This window comes from Orbicella faveolata, unplaced genomic scaffold, assembly GCF_042242905.1.
Source record: "Orbicella faveolata isolate gen_17 unplaced genomic scaffold, um_ofav_v1 contig_28, whole genome shotgun sequence".
Classification (NCBI taxonomy): Eukaryota; Metazoa; Cnidaria; class Anthozoa; order Scleractinia; family Merulinidae; genus Orbicella; species Orbicella faveolata.
Window position 1 is genome coordinate 64,600 of NW_028301556.1, and position 23,430 is coordinate 88,029.

At 38.5% G+C, this 23,430-nt stretch overlaps 1 protein-coding gene and 1 pseudogene across 2 annotated transcripts; both read right to left on the reverse strand.

Annotated features, from left to right (window-relative positions):
* Nucleotides 1–862: 862 nt before the first annotated feature.
* LOC149106966 (uncharacterized) lies at nucleotides 863–15,964 on the reverse strand (annotated as a pseudogene). Its single transcript, XR_016209561.1, has 8 exons — nucleotides 15,702–15,964; nucleotides 10,277–10,543; nucleotides 8,117–8,323; nucleotides 6,609–6,698; nucleotides 5,798–5,891; nucleotides 5,552–5,686; nucleotides 2,375–2,425; nucleotides 863–1,493 (listed from the first exon to the last, which is right to left on the reverse strand). The product of XR_016209561.1 is annotated as an uncharacterized LOC149106966 (transcript).
* LOC149106967 (uncharacterized) lies at nucleotides 11,033–22,945 on the reverse strand. Its single transcript, XM_089297250.1, has 2 exons — nucleotides 22,811–22,945; nucleotides 11,033–12,307 (listed from the first exon to the last, which is right to left on the reverse strand). Exons 1-2 carry the CDS (start codon nucleotides 22,943–22,945, stop codon nucleotides 11,033–11,035), a joined length of 1,410 nt encoding a protein of 469 aa, XP_089153376.1.
* Nucleotides 22,946–23,430: the final 485 nt, after the last annotated feature.

The window sequence follows — 23,430 nt, forward strand, 5'->3', positions numbered from 1 at the left end:
TTTTGATGTACCTTAGCATTTCAAACGTTGATTCACCATGAATAGCTTTGTGGAGTAACGAAAGGCGAGCCATTTTCCTTCTCTTTGAAAAGGGAGGCCAATCCAGGTCGTTTAGTAAATTTGTCAGTAGCTTGAGTTTGGATATGTTCAGTGGGTTACTTCCTCATTCGCTTTATGGCAAAAAAAAGCAGTGACGTCACCTATTGTAATATATATGCCAACCAGAGAAGTATTGGCCGGTGAAACAAAGAGTTCTTTTGTGCAGCTTTTTGTACAACAATGTTTGTAAATAGTTATATTCCCTATAACGATCTACATGTAATGTAGTTAATAAAAATGTAAAACTAATGTTAAGTAAATTACTATATATACATCATGTTAGTACAATAATGAGAACCGCTTCCAACTCGTTGGTTTTTTAGTTGTTGTGCCAACCAGAGAACTATTGCTGGCTTCGCTTTTTGGTTACGTTGCCTTGCTTTTTTGCTTGATATTTTGGTTGCGTTGCCTTGCTTTTTTCGCTACTTTTTTCGTTGCGTTGCTATTTTCGCAGCTTTCTGCTTGCTTTGCAAGCTTTATTGCTTGCTTTTCTGGTTGCATTGCGTTGCTTTTCTCGTTGCTTGTTTGGTTGCGTCGCATTTTTCGCTGCGTTGTTATTTTGGTTGCGTTGGTTTTTCGTTGGTTTTTTGGTTGCGATAATATAAAAACGTAAGCCACAAACTTTAAACCAAGCGGAGATAAAATTCTTGAGTATAACTACCTAACGTTTCCTTTATACTCTATTTTATCTTTCCTAATGCACTTATGCGCATATTATCTGGTTTTGTTATCAACCTTTACTAGATAAAAATCTCGCAGGCAGTTCTTTTTTTTTAGTTTCTACAATGCATTTGATATCTTACTTGACCATTTTTGCCGTATAATTTATCTGATTTTGTCAGCTTTTTTATAACTCCTTTAAATGTTGTATTTATTTGCTTGTTTGTTGTGACTTACAGGTCACGACTTCAAACTTCACTTCATTGCATCACATACATGTAATTCTGGGATTTATTCCCATTCAACTCAACACAATATGTGGTGTACATAAGGCAACCTCTGTCATTGCAGCAACCTTTACTCACTTCCATTCGCCTAAGCGTGAGATTACAGGGCACTGCTCATACTCAGCATAGATTTACAAAGAACTTGGGGACGGGAAAAGCTTTCTCTGCTGCATTGTACTTTCAACTTGTCTTGTTGCAAATAGAGAGGGTGTCGTATAAAGACTACACACCATTTTGACACCATTTAACTCGGCCAGCAACGTCATTTATCACCGGTCGCTCGCTGTGACTATCTAAATCAGCCACAAACTACTCTACTCTAACGCAACCCTCTTTATGAAAATTGGCCGTGTGACACAGGCGGCGGAATTATGTGACCGACACCGACTAAATGATTCTTTTTCATCTTGAAGTCACAGCTCGCTCCTTCCTAAAGTCATAGTCGTACTACAAGTGGAGAAAAAAACAAAGAAGTAAGTATAAACTCATTTTGGCTGAGAAGACATGAAACAGAAAAACTGTTTAGCCCGCAATGCACTGTTTATCTTTTCATGACTATTTGAAACACCTTTTGTTACCACGTAGAAAGAAGAGCTAACCTTAAGGCGATTCCTCAGAAATAAAATTTGTTGAACGATTTTTATGAAGCTTTCCCTGAATGTTGCCTATCAAGCACTGTTGAAAAATACAATAAACAAGACAGGTCTCCATGATCGCAAAACACATAAAGTGATGCGCCAATCTTACCCCATTTGTCTAACACGTGCGTTATTTCATAGGATCATGTTACATTATGCGGTAGCTGGAAGCAAAGTTTTTTTAAACAAATACTTGAAAAAAGAAAGCGTGACAGGTAGAAAGTCTCAAGCATATGCAACGTAATATACAATTTATGGAAAAATTAACACCATTTTAAACAGCATCGACTCAAAACGTCCCTCGAGTCGTTGTTTTCAAGGTCATACTTTGTCTCCTCGACTAACCCTTTTGTGCACGCCCTTGGCTATATCTTTTTTTCCTTCCGAAAAATTTTCAACGTAAGGAGAATAATTTGTACACCAAAATTATATAATAAAAAATATGTCACCATTTAAGAGAAAACTAGCATTCATTTCGCAGTCGAGCTTAACTTGAAAAGAATCTCTTGATGTCATGTATGTGCACGCGCTTGTTTGAGCGCGCTAATGACGCGAAAATCTGCCCGGTAGGGATGCGCAATGCAATTCTGAGGAATCACCGTAAAATAATTACCATCGTTTTATTTTCATTTGAGTAAAAAAAAAATGACACTCCTTGATTTCTTGAGAAAATGATTTTATTCAACGTACCTTTGTGTTAATGTCGCTAACAGATAAGCTTTGCATATTTGGAATCGCGGGCTGCAAAAGAAACATGAAACATCTACGTGTCGTCAATAAGCAAAAAAATTAAGACTAAGAAATGGATCATGGATCACTAAGTCGAGATTACTAAACTCGAATTTTGTTATTGATATAATTAGTAATTATGGCCATTAGGCCATATAGTAAATTAAAATTCTAACTTGGCTCCACGACTTAGAGAAAAAATGAAAATTCATATATATCCTTGCTCCCACAAGCCACGGAGTAAACTCAGAATTTTGATATTCCAAAAAGATACTGCAGAACGTTTAAGCCACACGGTAGGTCACCACGTCCCGAGTCAGTACAAAAAGTACAGTAAAATTATTCACCAGATTACATGACTAGACTCTAGATTGCGAGTAAAGCCATCTAGCATCACGCAAAAGGGTGACAGGGTACGGTTAACCAGACTAGTGTCATGCCCTTTGATTGGTCGATCAAATGATTGATTTGTTGGTAACTGAGTGCAAACAGGGTTATCAAACTTACCCCAGACTTCTTCCATCACATATCAAACTTGGAATTAACTTCAAAAGGAAGGCCTTCAATAGCTACACACAACGAAGATAATCAAAGTGCTCTGCGAGTAAACTCGTGAACTTTGCAGTAAATGATAATCGATATGAGCTAACCCTTGTGTAATATCATGAATTACTCTTCTCATGCATGTAAATATTACTGTTTTAAGAGGAAAATTACAATAAGCAAAAACCAGGGCTTCTTTAACTTAAAATTAAGGATTTCCACAAACTTTAAGATCTTTTCTCCAGACTTCATGCCCACAGCAATAAGGTTATTCAGAATCACATTTACAGTCACAAGAACCGACCAATGACTGCTGACAAACTTTACACAAGCCTTTAGGCAATACCATCAGAGCTAAACTAACCAATCACTTTAAACAGACCAGACTTAAAACCTCATTGACTCACTAAAACTATTCACTTGACTCTGAAGATGACTTCTTCTCAGGTTGTCAAAACGTCAGCCACCAACACTTGTTTTCAGAACTACCTTCACCCACAAGATCACACGAGACGAACTACTTTTAATGATTTTGTAAAACACATGAATAGACGTACAGTATCTGAAGATGCCCCAACTTTAGGAGTAACAGGAGGAGGTGCCTGGTAACCTGGCTGTGGTTACCAGGGTCCTGGAGCCTGAGCCTGACCATACCTAAGTGAGGCTTACATGTGATGTTGTCACTAGAGTCCAGAATAACGCATTTGAAACTTATCAGCGAAAAACTTAAAACTCATTTAGTTACATGCATGTCTAAGAGAGAGATGCAACAGAATGCCAGTCTGCTATTAGAGACAGAAGCTGCATCTCTGGTTGAAAGCTACAAAGAAATGTAATGTATAGAAACAGCTCCCATTATAACAGACTCCCACTATTACAGAATTTCAGGCACTTCAGTTGGTACCAAACTAACGTTTTTACTGTTCTTCTCCCATTACAGCAGACATGTATACGTATCATGTGACATAATTATTCTGCAGTCTTGGAATGTCTACTAGTTTTTACCTTATTTTGACCTACTTTACATGTATATGATTATGAATCAAAGTAAATGTGCACTACAAATGAAAAGAAACTGGAATCTCAAGAGTGTAGCAGTAGTGAGTATGTGACACTACATAACCAACAAATTGGCTCATGTTCATTACAACCCCAGGGGGGGGGGGCACTGCCATACATGGGCTATATAGGTATGTGCCACTGTGAAGGGTATGGTTTTCAAGCAGTTTACTCTAGGATAGGGTATATAAATTAGAGCGTTTGGGTCTAGAATAGGGTATAATTTTTCACAAAACTGACCAGTTGGTTGAAGATTTTATCTAGACTAAGGAAACCAGGAATTGTCACTCAAAAATATAAAAAAATCAAATTGGCAAGTTTAAATTTACGCAAATCAGCCTGCACAGTGTTGATAGATGGGGGGGATCTGGGGAGTTTACTCTAGTATAGGGTAGCAAAATTCAGCTGAACTAGCTCTGGTATAGGCTAAGGGTTCCAGGGTCCCAGCGGCACACCCCCACCCAGAAATTCCCAAAGTACCCCCCGGGATTACAACCCACTACTGCAGACAATTTTCACTGGCTGCCAGTGCTTCCAAAAAAACTGCTGAGGTATTGGATCAAGTCTTCTTTGAATTTCCAACACTTAATTGAAAAGTAGATGATTCAATATTGAAACAAGTATAAACTATTTATTAACCAAGAATGAGGTCTTTACAGGAAACTCTCAGACTGAGACCTCAGTTTGAGTTTTTCCCATAAAGACTGAATGCCCGGGGGAGGGGGGTACTCCCTTGTATGGGCTATATAGGTATGTGCGGCTCCAAAGGGTATGGTTTTTCAGCCACTTTGGTCATCAATAGGGTATCGATTTTAGCTGATTTTGGCCATTTTAGTCATAAATAGGGTATGGTTTTTGCACTCTAGCCTTCATATGGGTATGTTTTTAAGAAAAAGCCAGTTTTTCATCATTATCAAAAAATCAACAAAAACCCGTCACAAATTATGTTTTCAGTAATTTAGCCTTGGTCTGAACTAGGGAACTAATTATAATGCAGGTCTGAAACACAGTTTTGATTTAAGGGTCAGGTCATAAATAGGGTTTCAAATTTTTGGTCAGGTCATAAATAGGGTAGGGAGTATTGCAGATTTTGGTCATACAGTAAATAGGGTAAGGGTTTTGGGAAGTGGGTTGCACACCCCCACCCAATTTTTCTGGGAGTACCCCCCCGGACCGAACGTTTGAGGTTAATAAGTTGTTTATTATATAGCTATTTGCTTCGTTTTTGCAAGCCCGCAATCAACCCATGGGCCTTACAGGAGAAGAATGCCCTAAACTTAGCCAATCAGAGTGTGCATTTATCGGCTACAAGAACATGCCACACATGATTGTATAATTATTGGTTATTTTATTGGTTATTGGTTATTTTAAAGGATAATTTCTGGATAGCGAAAGCATTTGTGAGCACATACACGTACATGTGTACAATACATGTACATAAAATTTCGAGTTCATAGAAAAGTAAGCACTCACACTTGTGAGAGAAAGATTGCAAACAACAATTTCCCTCTACATGTACATTTTACATGTACTTACGCAATTAGGTGGTATCCAGGAGGAGTTTGTTCTCCTTTTGTTCTGGTTATTAACACAATATCACAAACAGCACTAGTAGCTGTCTTGCTAGACTGAATCTTAAGACAAAAAAATGCTTCCTCAAAGCTTTGTCATCTGCAAAATTAAAGAGAATGAATGAATGAATGAATGAATGAATGAATGAATGAATGGAGAGATAAGAAAAGAGAGAAAAGATTATTCAAAACTGCACGCTCTTGTGTTTACCATCATCACAGGCATTTATAATTGCTGAAAATCCTGCCAGCACAGAATCATCTTCTCCAATAACTACCAGGTCTTCTATAACATTCTCTCTTGCCTGCATGATGAAATAGTGGTCAGAATAAAGTTCTGAAAAAAAAAAAAACCTCAAGAAAGCTCTGCCAGAACTTTATAGACTTTGAAACTTTTTTTCTAGCCTGTTGGTTTGAATTTTAGTAATTTTTTTTCATTACAGAAAGTTCAGAGATTAATTTGATCAAGTTTATTAATTTCAATACATGACAATACTGACCAGGGCTGGAGAGTAATGCTAGCCAAAAAGGGACAGGCTACCAAAACTGCAGTTTTGGCTAGTAGATTTTGGGCTTTCACTAACCATTTTGACATTTTAGTGGAAAGAAATCACGAATTATAATGAACACTGCTGACAAATAAAGGGATTATATGAGAAATTGCATCAATTGACTTTAGTATCACATGTTCATGTACATGCTAGCAGTTAGAATTTATGTTTGTTCACATTTTTCCAACCATTTCAATTTCATTTATCAATTATAATTATGAAATCAACCTGGTTTAAAAACTTTTATGCTAAAGATAAATTTAAACCACATCATTATAACTGTATATACATGTACACATACGTTCAACCTAAAAGTGAAAAACAAATATCTAACACAAACAAACACAGGTTGAATAATTGAGCATTTGATTTATTCATGTATGTCCCAAATATACTACAGCTGCAGATGAACTACAGGAGCTAACAGTAGAATTTTAATTCATGCAGGAACAAAAAATTAACATAATGAACCTCTCGAGTGAAGCAGAGATAACATTTTCCTTTGTGCTGCCAAGTGCTGTCAAATAGCTGACCATCATGCCCTTGAACAGTCTTTGCAAGCTTTAACAAAAAAAAGTATAGAAGTAGGTTCATTAGCAAATATGAGTACTAACATAGACTTGCTCCACTTGGCAAGAAGGAAAAGAGTGGTTAGGGACTAGCCAGAGTGGCAAGGGTTGGGAGGTTGGCCAGAGTGGTGAGGGTGGCTAGGCTGGGCAGGGTGGTCAGAACAGCCACAGTGGGCAGGGTGGTCAGGGTAGCCATGGTGGCCAGGGTGGTAAGGGTGGTGAGGGTGGTGAGGCTGGCCAGAGTTGCCAGAGTTGCCAGAGTAGCAAGGGTGGAGGGGCTGGTGAGGGGAACGGGCATGACGGGGTGGCAAGGGAGGCAAGGGTGGTGAGGATAACGGGGTTGACAGGGGTGGCGGGTGTGGTAGAGGTGGTAAGGGCGGCAATGGTAGTGAGTGGGTTACAAACACAGTTTGTTTAGTCAAAACTTATCCAATGAATCACAATGGATAACAATTCTTCCAGTACTGAGCTCTGGGTGAAAAGAGGCACTGCTGGAGTTTTTACCAAGAAACATACACATTGACAAGTACACTAGACCACTAGACCTAGAACAATCCAAAATCCAGTACTCTAACCACTGACCACTGACCACTGCTCCTCCCATAGCAACAGTCAACAAAAAAATGACTTTAACTTGCCATTCAAACCTGAAATATCTAAGAATTAGAAAACATGCACCGTGTTTCTATCGAGTTACAGAAATAAGAGTGGAAGTTTGGGAGAACAAGGAATGCTGTGGGAACACAAGCTGCAGGTGAGTGTTTCCACAGCTTTTTCGGGGTCTCCCAATCGTTCACCAGTGTTTCTATAACTCGATAGAAACACAGAGAACATGTTTTCTATTTCTCTTAGAAAACACTGTGACGAAAAAAAGGAAAACAACTTGTTAACTTTGATTATCAAAATGTAAATTCTTTTTGCTTGCGCCATCATTATGTCAACGGCTTGTGCTAGTTATGTGTTTCTATCAAGTTATAGGAACACGATTTCTAACCAATCCTGACAACTGCCCTCTTCCTGGCAAAGTCAGTCATCCCACACATCCTCTTCCCATCTTACTTATAAATCTCCTCAGGGCCTGTTCTTTTCCCTTTTCACCAGTGAAAACAAGTGCTTCATCTAATTTAAATCCCAAGACATTGCTACACTTGCATTTGGTTAAAGATGTTTTTGGGATAAAGAAATGCTTTGTCTGAAAAAGAAAATACAATTACATAGCCAAAGTAAGATTGGTTGTATAATGAACAATGTGTCTTACATGTATGTGTGATTAATTCCTGCAGCCTGACTTACATGTAACTCAGGATTGTGTCATTTGTACATTATTTTTCACTCAAGCAAATTATAAGTTATTGTATTTCACATGTTATCCAGAAGTATATAATAAACCAAAACGAAATTAAGCAAGACCTTTTCAGGATCAACGAAACAGCTTTGAACAATCCTGTTGACCACTGCCATCATCTCTGCCACTTCCTCCTCATTATAATCAACAGCACTGTCTGCCCTCCCTTCATCTTGATCCAGAAGCTGTATGTGCCTGGGCACTACTTTCTCAGAGAAGAGGCTCTGTACTATATTAAGATCGGCTTCTTTCATTTGGAGTTTCTCTAATATCTACAAAGAAACAAATTTCAAAATTAAGCTCCCTTGTGGTATTTTATTGATGTCAGTCTAAGGTAAAGCTATTACAAATAATTTGCCAAAAGTACATGTTGTAAGATTTTTTTATTTTCTTGCTGTTAATGAATAAATCTCTATGACTCAATTCTTAAATACCATGACCACATCTGTAACATATAACTGTTTCCCAGCTAACAGTCTAGGGAGTTTTGAAACCCAGGTTTCATAAATTTCATTCTATATTGCTACCATTGATCTGATTGTTAATCTCCATAGCAATGTATGTCTGCTCAACAAAACTGTCTGTACACAGATCAAGTCACAATCACAAATATATAGTCTTGTGTTTGTAGCCCATCTTCATCTGTTGTCAGTGGTTATAGAGAGATTCAATTTTACAAGTATATTTAATTGTTTATAATGACTGCCTAATTTCTCATACGATCACTGGCTTACATGTATTTGTATCATCAATAGGAGTACAGACTCACAGCTGACATCATCGTGAACAGTTTCAACGACATTTAGCATATGATTTTCTTTTCTCAATATAGTCAAAAATTGCATCTAAACAGGATTTCTTAATTTTAAGAGAAAAAACATCAGCAATCTCTACAGATAGTTAGCCTGAAGATCAGCTTGCAAATATAATGAATTCAACTGTTAAGTGAAAAAGATCACGTAAATTATTGTAGTTTTGGCATGAAAATTTACCGCAATACAGTAGAACCCTTTTTTTGCTGTGTTCGAGTATTTCATGAAAATAAACTAAACTTGGGAATAATTCAGTATGTTTTCAGGAATTTCCCAATGAATAAAGGCCGTGATTCTATGGATCATTTTGGCTCAATCCAATTTAACTTTTAACCGGTGTTTTCCTCTAGTGAAGCCTCCATTTGACAATTTTGGATTTTGTTAACAGTGAAACCTGTATTAGGCAGACCCCATATTAAGCGGACACCCTCTTTTAAGTGGACACCAGCTTTAATAAGTCCCAAAATTTTTTTCCCACATTTACAGTAATTAAAAATCAACCGGCATTCAGCAGACACCTCTATTAAACAGATGCAGACACCAATATTAAGACATTTTGTTGCACAAAACCTGCAATAAGCGGACACTTAAAGGGCTCATTTTACTTCTAAAGTTTCAGCGGAGACTCCTGTACATTGTTAAGCAATATCGTTTTAAAGCTGAGTGATTATTCCAGATTGATGCAGTGATCGACTGGACATTGTGCTATGAGCAGTCTTAGCTAGTCTTTGATCTTACGTGCTAAGCTGTGTTACAAAACGGTTAATAATTGACTTTTATTGCACAACATACTGGAACATGTTTTGAGCGGACAGCCTGTGTTAAGCAGACACAAGTAAGGGTGTCTACCTAGCAATCACTAGCAGGGTATCTGCCTAATACAGGTTTCACTGTAATGAAAATAAAAAACACAGCAAGCAGATTTTTATGCATCTGTGTGTTTTTATTGATGATAAATTTGGTCATAAATATTACATTGTCAAAGTTGTATGGATGAAGGCAAGTGGATCTGCAGGCTACTTTGACAATAAACTTTATGATGCAATTTACCATCAATAAGAGGACAGATACTTAAAAAACCAGTGTCAATTTGTTCATTTAATTTCATAACTTTTATTAGACCCACATTCATAAATATCACATACTTTTAAAAGTATGGTATGGATTCACATACTTTGCCCCATGGAAACCAGAATTCAAATAACTTCCACTTCTATAATATTACTGACATTTTCATAACACAGACAATAAACTCTACTCCTTAGGTTCAACTAAATTGAAAATTGGAGTACAGATCAAACTCTGAAAAAAAAAAGGAAATTTCTCTTACTGATTCTCTAGAGTACTTTCAGAGAACTGCAAAAAAAATCAAGATTGTCAGAATTTTGTTGCATTACCTGCCTATATACTTACCTTTCCAGTTGCAAACAAAACAAGAGCATAATTCATTTGGCTCCTCATATCCAGTCTTGTTTCTCCCATGATGTTACATACATCTCTTTAAAAAGGTCATTTTCTCTCATTGTTGCAAAGGAGGATCCCAGCTCTATCAGTGTCCCTACACTGAGAAATGTCCTTTCAAGGAATGTCTGTAATTCAGCTTTTAAACTAAGGCAGTGTTCCAACCTTTGTTTCCCACCAACTTTACTGATAGGAATAACTGCTATTCTTGAAAAAACCCTGGAATGTACATTTCAAAAAGAAACAATCAATTACAAGTACAAAATACTTGATGCACTACACCTGAAACTGAGAATGCAATTCTCTTGGAATGATGGTTACCTACATGCAAAATCGTGTAATTGATAAACTGGTAAATAATTATCCATGTTGCAGTTATGCAACTTTAACATACTAATAACAAAACTTATAATTATAGGTTGAATAAACAGAAGAAGATGCAAGCTTTTCTCGTAGGAGGTCTTTAATTCAAGTGGACGTTTCGCCCATTCAGGCTTCTTCAACACTAAGAATATCAATACTCAGAATAAAATTTACAAAAAGTGAAAAAGCCTTAAATAAGTTACAAAACAATAACTTACAAAGAGAACAAAGAAATAGAAAATTTTTTCACATAAGATTACATAAGAATTACATAATAATAAAAATAGCAAAACGCCTGCTAAAAAGCAAATAAAATCAAGTAAAATTTACAGCAGCAAGGTGGTGTTAATTGTAGCGAATCCTATTCCTGGAATTAAACTTGCACCTTTTGTTGAGTCCATGAGATGTGAGGGTGCATAATTGAGCACACCAAAAGGCCTCTCTTGTGAGCAAACGGTCATCAACACTATTATTATTGACACTAAGATCTGCCGGAGCATGAGGCTCTTTGTTAAAATGAATAGCAACTTCACAAGTACGTTTTTTGGTGATCATAGAAGACTTGTGGTTGCGGAAACAAATTTTAAATTCGTTACTTGTGGAACCAACATATTGCACATTGCATTTCTTGCACGTAACCAGGTAGATGACATTTTTAGATTTACAATTAAGAATCTGCGTAATAGGATACGTCCTGCTAATACTAGTGCTAGTAAAGCAATTAGATTCCTTTAAATAATTGTGACATAGTTCACATTTGGCTGTGCATTTAAAGCAACCCCGCTGATTATCGGGCGTGCGATGTTGCTCACGAGGCTTACTGCTCAAGATTTCTTTGATGTTTTTAGTTCTACGAAAAGCAGGAATGATGGACCCTACCGGAAAAATCTTTTTAAGAGATGGTGAATCATAAATAAGGTGCTTGTATTTCCTAATAACTCTACCAATACTGGGTAAGTGAGGGTTGAAATCAAGCACAAGCAGAAAAATTTGTTTGGACTCCTTAGGCTGGGGTTGAAGTAATGTTTGTCTAGGAATAGACTGGGCTTTCTCAAACTGTTGTGAAACCAAATTAGGGTTATAACCCTGGTTATATAGATAACCCTTATACTCAGAAGAGCATTTACTAAATGCCTCATCAGTAGAACAATTCCGTTGGATCCTGGTAGCTACTCCATAGGGAATGGCCCTGGTAACATGGGCAGGGTGTGCGCTATTCCGTAGCAAGTAAATATGGTTATCCTTAGGTTTGGAGTAGATATCAGTCTGGATGAGACCGTCCACCAGATTGAGAGTAAGATCTAGTATGTTAAGTGAATTGGGAGAAGAAACTAGAGTAAATTTAATGGTGGGGTACAAAGAATTAATATAATGCGTAAACTCATCGAGTTTAGCAGGCCCTTGGGTCCAAAGATCAAAAATGTCATCCCTATACCTCCACCACAGGTTGGGTTTAATTTCCCCTGATTTGGCTTTCTTACATGTATCAATAATTCCCGTGGCTAGATCAGCATAACTGCATGCGTTTTTGGGACCCATAGCCGTACCATGAATCTGAAGAAAGTTGTCATCTTCAAAAAACGAATTATTGTGCTTAAGACAAATTTGTACGGCCCTCAACTATACAATCAGTAGATGGAAATTTGACTGGCCTAGCCTCTAAGGCTTCTATAACAGCATTGATTCCCAAATTGTTGTCAATGTTGGGAAACATAGCAACCACGTCCCATGAAACTAAAAGACTATCCTTGGGAAAGGGGCCTGTTTTGTTAAGTTCCTCCATTCTCTGCAACAAATGTGTGGTATCCTTGATAAACGATGGCAAATTTTGGGCTAGAGGCTTAAGATAAAATTCTGTAAATGCTGAAAGGTTCTCAATGGCAGTGTCACAGCACGATGTAATAAGCCGAAAAGGATTCCCCTGTTTGTGGGTTTTAATGGTTCCAAAAGCCTTGCCAGGCTTGGCATTATCATTGATAACCCAATTAGCAATTTCCTCACTAATTTGGCCCCTCTCAAACCACTTTGTACTCCATTGTGTGATGACACTAACATAGTCAGCGCTTGGATCATGCTCAAGCTTTTGATAATGGAGCGGATTCTCTAACTGTTATTCTGAGTATTGATATTCTTAGTGTTGAAGAAGCCCGAATCGGCGAAACGTCCACTTGAATTAAAGACCTCCTACGAGAAAAGTTCACATCTTCTTCTGTTTATTCAACCTATAATTATTATTTAAAGAAGAAGCGTTCTGTATCCACTGGATCCTTTTCTCCAAGGCATCATCATTGGCAAACCAACATAGTTTACACATCTAAAACTTATAATTATATATAAATTTATACCAAAAAATATCTTACCGTATTCATCTATACAGGTGATACTCTGAATCTCCACAGACAAGCAGTGGTGATTAAATTATTTCAAAATGAAATGATTCAGAAAAAGAGGAACAAACATTCCATCCTGTGCAAATCATAATAATAACAATCACATTCTAACTGGCTGCAGTACTACTACAGTGCAGCTCAGATATATCCGAATCAAAAAATACGCGTAATTCGCGTCAGCCCAATACGCGTATACACGTATACATACATGTATATGCACATACGCATATGCATATAAACATATACAGTACATGTATATACGCATATGCCTGATTAGTACATGTATGTATGAGCTAACCTATTGTTTTTTCTTTTCTTAACAGGTAATTGTTGTTTTCAATGGCTTGACAGCTTGCCCCAGAGCAAGAAAGAGTTTTCTTTATTTTGAATACATGTATACGGTATATGCGCGTATGCCTTCAGACGACTTATTAGCAAAATGTAAGCTGAAACTAACATTTTGCAATTGGGCACTTGACACAAAATTAACTGACTGAATATTAATCAAAAGAGAGAGTATTTTGCCATTAAATCATAAATTTACTGTTTTGCTGTCAAATAGAACTGGGGATACACGCTTCAACAATTTCATCTTCATGGAGCAAACACAACCGAAAGATAACATTTTTTTGACACAAAGTAAACATGGTCCAAGCAAGCAACTTGGAAACGCGTGCTGAAAAACACAACTTTTCCTTGAAGAAAATTAAAAATAACAAAATGTGAGCAGCGCATCATAGAAACTTCGATAAACAATTCTTTCATCAGGGAAAGAGTATTTTACCATTTGAATGAATGGTTTGTGTCAGATACATGCACATGTATAACGGGAGATATCATTTTTCCACAAGGTCTTCGGAATGCTTCAAAGTAGCCTTCAAACAGTAAACATCTCGCAAGCGACTTGCCAACGCATGCCAAAACACAGAACTTTTCCTTGAAGAAAAAATAACTAGACGTGAGCAGCGCACCATAGCAACTTTGGTAAACAATTCTTTGGCTAAAGAAGGATTATTTCACAGTTTAAATGAACCATTTGTGTCAAATAAAACTAGAGATATCATTTTTTCAAAGAGGATCCTCAGAACGGTTCAGACAATAAACATTTTGCAAATGACTTGCCAACACATGTCAAAACACAGAACTTTTCCTTAAAGAATTAATAACTAAACGTGAGCAGCTCACCATAGAAATTTTTGATAAACAATTTTTTTGTCAAGGAAAGAGTATTTTACCATTTGAATGAATGATCTGTGTCAAATATAACCGAGAGATTTCATTTTTTTGACTAGGATCTTCAGAATGCTTAATTGAGACAAATAAGCATTTTGCAAACGACTTGCTGACATGTGCCGAAACACAGATCTTTACATGTAAAAACATAGAGTTCACGTGTTAAAATAGGGAGTTCAAGAGACTGTTTCAATTTTCTTCCCATTTTTCGTAGCTAAAGATCAAGCAAGTGTTAATAAACGGTAGTTTGTCGGCGAATTTGCGAAGTGATCGAAAACTCAAAATATAATAGCTTTCATTGATCGGCACGATGTTTTAACAATATGCAAATTTCGCTTTGAAGCATTTTCATTCCCAGAAATATAATGTCCTTTGTTTGACTAACAATGCTTCACATAAAGAAACCTATGGGAATGCACAACAAAGAGACATATATGCGCGTATACACATGCATATGTGCGTATATATAAGCACATACATTGTATGTATGCGTATTGACATACATGTATACGCAAAATACGCTCGTATAATATGCATATGTGTAGTTCACATATATCTGAGCTGAACTGTAATTTGGGGCACCTGACTAACCTAGCAAGAAATCAGGCAGGCTCCTAAGTGCATACAACTATATTGGAAGTAAGTAATATACTAGGCTAAATAAAAATACATATGATTAAACAAGGGTATATAGATTATGATGAAACATTCAAAAGTTATAGTGGCAACGCAAAAAATATAGCGCTAGCAATTATAACTGATCTGTTGTTTCTGGTTGTTTCTAGCTATAATTAGTACACTAGTACAATTTGTTAGTTTTATAGCATTGGCTAACATGTACTGTCAACGGCCTTAAACCAGCTTACATGTAAACTATCACAATGTAGCAGGATGTATCCTGCTACATTGGTGCCAGTCATTAGCAGATGGCAGACTGAAGTTTGAATTAATAGTGTTTGCAGATAAGTTTACTTCTGAACTAGGTGGGGTTAAGATTAATTTCTGTGTGATTGCTCTTGGATAAAGTGTAATTTACTTCACAGCACATGTTTTACACATGGTGTAAGCTTATATATTAGAGCTAATACTTTGCAACAACTACATGTACGTATACATGTACATTTAAGTAAAGTGAGTTAATTTTTTTTAAATAAAGTGATAATGGGGTCATTGCTGTACCTTCTTAATAACAACTCTAAAACATGGTATGTGGTGATACTGGAATGAAGTTTCCCAGCGCATTTGCGACACAAAAACGTTTGAGGCCCACAGTAACGGTATCTTATTGCAGTTGAAGTTTCCAGGTACCAAATACAAACTGCCCCAGTTGGAAGGGAAGATTTCTTAATGGCAACATAACCAAGACGATCTCTGATCTTAGTCCACCTTACCTCTTGCTGTATTCGGCGATTTTCATGAGTAGTAAACGCTCCTCCACTACTCTGACGGCCTAAGGACAAAGAAATAGCTTGCCTTCTTGAACCCCTTCTGTCAAGGAAAGTACCTTTGAAAGAAACAGCCTTTAAACGCCTCAGGATTATGGGAACAAACTACTGCATAAGTAGCAATTCGTCCGCCATGTTGGATTTAGATTGGGAAATTTTAAGCTAAACGAGGATTGGTCAGATTTCTAGTACGTCCCTTTCCATTGTGAGAAACCGCTGTCAAACGAGACTGTACTCGCAACCACTAGGTGTAGGCCTACTCCTGACGAGATTAGTTCGAATGTGTTCAAATAGGCCCTTTGCAGCTAAGCCATCACGTGACGTACTTTTCATAAAATTATGGGCTATAACTTAACAAATGCCAGAAATGGAAAAAGCATGTCGAAAATATCAAAATGGCCAAGTTTGAGGCCCCCATCATTAAGGAATAAGATGTTATGACAGTCTGAATTTTTAAAAGAATAGGAAGATTTGTATGAAAAAAGTTGCTGGAGAGCAAGGTCTTGCTCTCCAGCAACATTTTCCATACAAATCCTCTAAATTTTGCGAAAATTCAAGCTGTCGTATAAACTTACTCTTTAATGCCAGGGGCCTCAAACTTGGCCATTTTGGTATTTTCGATGCGCTCTTTCCATTTCTGGCATTCTTTAAGTTATAGTACATAATATGAAAATTTTCTCGGAAAAGTTTGGTCACGTGACCCCAGCTGCAAAGGGCCTATTCAATTTGGGGAAGACGCGGGAGTTTTTAAATCAAGTAAGCTACAGTTATTTCATCGTGCTTTTGACCAAAAATGTTGCTCATGTTTAGTTTACGGTCAGTTGAAGGGAGTCTAGCTTTGATATCTATCTTTAACCAGGTCACTACAGTAGCTGTCGCTGTTTTACAACCCTAGCTTGAATTGAAAGGCCCAAGTGGTACATGCTATTTCACGGTAAGATCACAAAATGTTTTTAATTGTGCAGGTTATGGTTATGAACAAGTAAAAGCTGGTTATGGGCTTTATGAGCAGTGCTTCATTCCATTGAAAATTATGGTCATAAGATCAACTTGTGAACTAGGCCCTTCGGTATATACTTGAGCGAAATGCAAACTAATTTAGTCTTAGTGAAGTATCCATCATACCTCAATGGAAAGTAGATATTTGTTTGGTCGGTTCTTGATTTTTTCCCCAAAGTTCCTTGTTCTCTTGCAGCATTTCATCGCTGTTGCTCGCATTTTGGTGGATTTGCAAAATATTCTTTCCTGCCTCGAGCGTGTTTATTGTCCATTGCTCACTGATAGTTAGATTGTTTGATATTGCATTATATTAGTGTACTTAACAGGTAGTGGACGCTCCCTGTAAGTTAGCATGTATAGAACCATATGTCGTGGAACCGAACAATTTTTTGTGCATAAGATACAGCAATAAAGAGGGGTGAGGCGTTGTGTGACACCTAGTCACAAAAGAGATAGGTGAAGGTGAATGAAGAGGGTTAGCAGAAGAAAGGAAATTATATAGCCCCCAAAAATGGAATACCAAAATTGTGTTTTGTTGTCTTGCTCTTGTTCTGAAAAAGAATGAAACAAATTACTAACAGGGCTCTACACTCAATCTCGTTCCCAGGGTCTCTCATGTTACCGCCTCCTGGAGCTAGTGAAGAGAGACCCTAGCTGGCCATGTTATAAGAAGAAATGGAAATTATAAGTAGAGCGGAGTCGTTTGATTATGTAACAAAATTTTTAGAGGTCGCAGGTCTGCATGATTTCTGCTGTTAAGTGCATGTTGCTTCTCAGAGTTGACACCTGTAATTTGCAATGCCATGCTTATACTTTGTTTAGGTTCGTTTCTATTGCAAGATATCTTTTATGGCTCTAAGTATTGGCTTTCCAGGGACAAAGATTGAAATATTCTGTGAACATATTGCTTACTTGCATTCGATATTGTGACGCCGCAGGTGACGCCGGGCCCGGCTATTTGATTAGAACTGTTTGCAAAGTGCGTTACAGGAATATCATATTTATCTTTGTCCAGCTTTTCTTCAGAGACTGCCGTAGCTTTACTTTGAGAAAGCTATACGTTTTCCAGGAGACATTCTTTTTGCATCAATTTGATCCTGTGCATTCAAAGGGGAAACAACAATTACTGCGGGATGAAATTGTGCTGCTCGACACCCACAGTTGAAATATGAGTGACTTTCCATAAATCCAGGGGTAAGACGGCAACAGTGAAAATCACGACCACTAAATTGCCTTGAGACAGACTTGCTTAACCTTTAGGTTAACGTTGGAGTAGATATTATTCGAAATTTCAGCCTGAAAACTAAGTATTGATAAACGCCATGGATAATGGCAGGCGCAGGGCAATACTTTGAATTCGACAAAGCTCAACGTGACCAATTGCTGATTACAGAGGGCCCCTCTCTGATGTTCTCAATTGTCAAAGTAGCACGTGACCAGACCCAACCAGGGTCTCTCGTCGCTCGCTCCAGAGGGCGGTAAGATGAGAGACCCTGGGAACGAGGTTGCTCTACACTAAATTTTCAACTTACTAGCTTAGTGGCTAGTGACAACTTATATGTTACTAGTCAAATAAAAAAATTTAACTAGCCAAGTGTTGACGTTGGCTGGGTAAAACAACAGCAGAATTACTAGTAAGACTTGAAAGCACAATGCAAGCGACTCTCTTTAATACCTATTGTTGGTAATTACTTTGTGTGTAAATCAGTTCCAATCGATTCATGGGAGACTCTTGCCAGTGACAGGAGTGCGTGGAAAACAAATTGCACCAAAGCCCTACGAGAGGGAGAAAAGCTTCTGCACATCACAGCGGATACCAGGAGAGAACGTCAGAAGGCCAGGGCCCTTGCTCCACCCACTGATTCCACTTATGTCTGTGGTTCTTGTCATCGCATCTGCCGATCACGAATCGGACTCCAAAGCCATCTCAGGAAAAGTTTAAGGAAATGTACAATTACTAACACATGCTAAAATTATGGACTAGATTGTCCAATAATGCCAATACTATTACTAAACCAGTTCCAATAAAAGACTTTCAGAACTCTGTTTTTCTTTGAGACTTCCTTGTAAAAAATATCAATATCCCAAGACGTCATTGTAAAAACTGTCAAGGCCTCCTCACTCTCTTCACAGACAGGAGCTGTAGAATTCAAACTGTTTCAAAAGCAGCATTAGTGGAATTTGACTAATAATAAATGTCAAAGGAAATAAATCTTTCTCACGTAATTATTTCTGCAGTGGTAAGTTTTGTCAGTATGGACACAATGACAAGTCACTTATGTTGTTATGCTAAATAAAATGTTATCCCTTTGCAGTTCTGTACGATTTTGTGCATGATTTTATCAGTTCAAGATGCTCAAGTGTATCTCTTGCAGGAACTACAGTGCAAGGATTTTCTGGCTGTGATGATGCAAAATCATCCATGCGTTCAGGAAAAGTACCAGGTGATGAAATGACTCATCTTTATGAAGAGGTGGCTAACAGCAATTGTGTGAACTGAGGAGGATTCAGGTTGTCTGCCCAAAGGTGTCACAGCAACAAAGATGCTACACATGCACCCCTGCCCACCCACGCCAACCTTTGTCTCCAACCATGCACTCCAGTGTTGCACCATCACCACAGCTGCATTGCCTCCACCTTTCCTGCTGTAACACCTTTGTGCAAAAGCATGGTGAATCCTCCCCACCTCATGTCACTGGTGTAAGCTACTTCTTTGTCGAGGTGTGTCAGTTTATTGCTTGAGACTAACCCAAAGCAGCTAGTGGAAATCAGAAACCTACTAGCCACAGGGCTCGACATTAACGGTAGACACCTCGCCACAGACTAGGAGACATTTTGTTTTGGCTAGTAGGTTTCTGATTTCCACTAGCCACTTTGGCTAGTAAACAAAATGAAATTGGCCAAACTAGTTGCTGTCTTCCTCAATGAAGACAAACACTAACACTTTTCTCGGAAACAAGGTAAGAATTTCATTGTGGTGTTATCATGTTTACTTTTTGTTGTTTGGTACTTGAAAGGGTATAAAAACTGAGCATGTTATTATGTTGAAAGAAATATTTTACAAACAAGACAGCATTTTCTGAAAGCATACATCCATGTTCTTTTCTTGTTACAAATTAGTAGCACAAAACATGAGCACCCTGATAAAATCATGCACAAAATCGTGTAGAACTGTAAAGGGATAACATTTCATTTAGCATAACAACATATAGGTGATTTGTTGTTGTTTCCATACTGACAAAACTTACCACTGCAGAAATAATAACGTGAGAAAGATTTATTTCCTTTGACCTTTATTAGCAGTCAAATTTTGCTAATGCTGCCTTTGAAACAGTTTGAATTCTACAGCTCCTGTCTGTAAAGAGACTGAAGAAGTCTCGACAGCTTTTACAATGACGTCTTGGGGTCTGGATATTTTTACAAGGAGGTATCAAAGAGTCCTGAAAGTCTTTTCGGGAAAATCACTGGATTTTTCTTTGTGATCTGTTGGCTTGAGAGATTTGATGTGAGGAAAACATGAAGCCATTGAACAAAATTAAAACCAGTGCAATTCAGTGATAAATTGGTTCGCCCTTGTGTTTAACATTACCAGTCAAGCGTGACACAAGGTGTGCCAACTGTATGTCAACTGGTCCAGAGGTTTCAGATGCAAAATTGCATTGTGTTCTTTTTCCTTTAAAATTAATTCCATAATGTATTAAAGAGAGTCGCTTGCATTGTGTTTTCAAGTCTTGCTAGTAATTCTGCTGTTATTGCACCTAGTCAACATCAACACTTGGCTAGCAAATTTTTTTTTCTTTAGTGACATATAAGTTGTCACTAACCACCACGCCAGTAAGTTGAAAAAATAGTGCCCAGCTCTGTAGCCAAAACTAAATTTCTACTCTAGCCTGTGGCGAGTTGGCTACCATTAGTGTCGAGCCCTGACCAAATTAACAGGACAAAGCAAAACAAACGTCTAACCATAGGAAGAGAATACATTAAGATTTCACTGGTTACTCTACTGAGAATGAGCCAGGCAGCAAAAAGAGAAACAATTGTAATCTATATACATTGCTTACTGGTAAGCCCTAAGTTCGCTCACTGCTTCTAATAATCAACTACATGTATCAAGGCAGGCTAAATTTGGTTACTTGAATATCCAATTTAATATATGGTATGTCACTGAGATGTTTAGTCAGAATTCTTCTCAAGTTAAAGGTGTTATCGCAAGTGTGCACCGTCAGCCATTACTTTTTGGCAATGTTGGGAAGGGGTGGTGGGCCGGCCGGGGGTTGTAGGTTGGGGTGGTGAGTTGATGGCCTAATGGTTAGTTAGTTGGACTTTGGATCAATACGTCCAACATGGAGCCCAAGCTGGGGTTGCTGTGTCATGTTCTCAGGCAGGACACCTTACCCTTGCAATGCCTTTCTCCACCCAAGAGTGTAATGGTACTGGCCAATTTGTTAGGGCAACCTGACAATTGCTGGGGGTCACCTGCAATGGACTAGCATCCCATCCAAGGGGAGAAGCAACACTCCTAGACACTTCATGTTACAGAAACTGGAGGGGAGCACTCGTGCTGATGATCCATCTGGCTTCTCTGTTCCCTTGGGAATGGAACAGACTTTCGTGCCCTGTAGCCAGGGAAGACATCACTGGAATGTACCCATTCTTAGCCACAAAGACTGGCAGGGGGATTTGGTGTCCTGTTTGAAACAAACCTTTCACCATCTAAGTCCAACACCCTTTACTGGATATACCATGAAACGTTTAAGTGAGGGAGGGAAAGGGCATTTGTTAACATGCACTTTTAGCAAGCAGTTATGCAACAGACGACTGGAAATGTGAAATGGCAGATTGGGACCAGGGCAGTTGTGGATTGTGTAATGGGGTGGGAAATCAGGGAATGGTACCCCTTGAGTCTGGTGGTACAGACAGGTTGATTCAGGAGTCCACAGTGAAGGAGGATTCCTCAGTAGTGATTTGGTTCGCACATGTTATTGTGGTCACCAAGGTTAGAATTCAGACCTCTGAATGAGTCTTTTTGTTATAGGAAAAAGACAGGTTATAAAACAACAGTTATTCGTGCTTGATATTCAGATGACACACCTTATTTGGATGATGCGCAACTTCTGATTGGCTGTTGAAAATTGGGAAAATGATGTATTGCATGCTTGGTTGGGATGATGTCACATGTTTTATACTATAACAGAGCAGCAGATGGGGTGGAAAGAAAGTCATGGTTGGTGATCCTTTTATCATTTCAGAGACGTCTCCATCCTTTTGGCATTTAGCTGAAGATGTTTGAGTGTGTTCTTGCAGGAACTACAGTGCAGGGATTTTCTAGTTGTGATGAAGCATTATCTTCCATGTATTTAGGAGAAGTCTCAAGCAATGAAGTGACACACCTCGACAAAGAAGTAGCTTACATCAGTCACATGAGGTGGGGAGGATTCACCATGCTTTTGCACAAAGGTATTACAGCAGCAAAGGTGGAGGCAATGCAGATGTGGTGATGGCGCGGCACTGGAGCGCATGGTTGGAGGCAAAGTTTGGCGTGTGTGGGCAGGGGTGCATATGCGGCATCTTTGTTGCTGTGACACCTTTGGGCAGATAACCTGAGTCCTCCTCAGTTCATGCGATTGCTGTTAGCCACCTCTTCATCAAGATGTGTTATTTCATCACCTGGTACTTTTTCTGAATGCATGGATGATTTTGCTTCATCACAGCCAGGAAATCCTTGCACTGTAGTTCCTGCAAGATATACACTTGAGCATCTTGAACTGAATGCCTGAAGGACAGAAATGTCACTGACATGAAGGAAAGATCCGCCACCATGTCTCACTCTCCACCCCACCTACTGCCATTATGGCGTGGAACATGTAACATTATTTGTACTGGGCATGGAATGCATTATTCTCCCAATTTTCAACAAATATCAAAAGCTGAGTTTCATCCCTATCAGATGTGGCATTTAAATATCAAAAGGAATAACTGTTGTTACAAAGGCTGCCTGTCTTTTTTCTATAATAAAAAATGGCTCATTCAGAAATCTGAATAGTGGCCTTGGTTACCACAACACCACATGCCAACCACATCACCACTGGGGGATCATCCTTCATTGTGGATTCTTGAATCAACTTGCCTGTACAGCCACACTCGAGGAGCATCACTCTCCAATGTCCTCTCCTCATTCCATGATCCACCATTGCCCTGGTCCCAAGCTGTCATTTTACATTTCCAGCCGTCGGCAGTGTAGCTGTCTGTTTGAAATGCATATTAACCAATGTCCTTTTCCCTCCCTCACTTGAACGTTTTGTTGGTACATCCAGTCAAGGGGGTTAAACTTTTATGGGAAAAGGTTTGCTTTAAACAGGAAATCAAATCCCTCGTCTGGTATTTGCGGCTCGGAATGAGAACACTCTAGTGATTATTTCACCGGCTGCAGGGCAGGGAACTCTGTTCCACCCCTTCGGGATATGGATGAGCCAGATGGCTCATCAGTGCTGGTGCTTACCTTTGGTCTCTGCAACATGAAATGCCCAGGGGTATTGCCACTCTCTTTCTGGATGGGATTCTAGTCTATCACACGTTACCCCTTGTTTTTGTCAGGTTGCTCCTACAATCGGTCAGTACCATTTTCACTCCTTGGAGGGGAGAGGTACTGGGAGAGTCAAGTGTCTTGCTCGAGAAC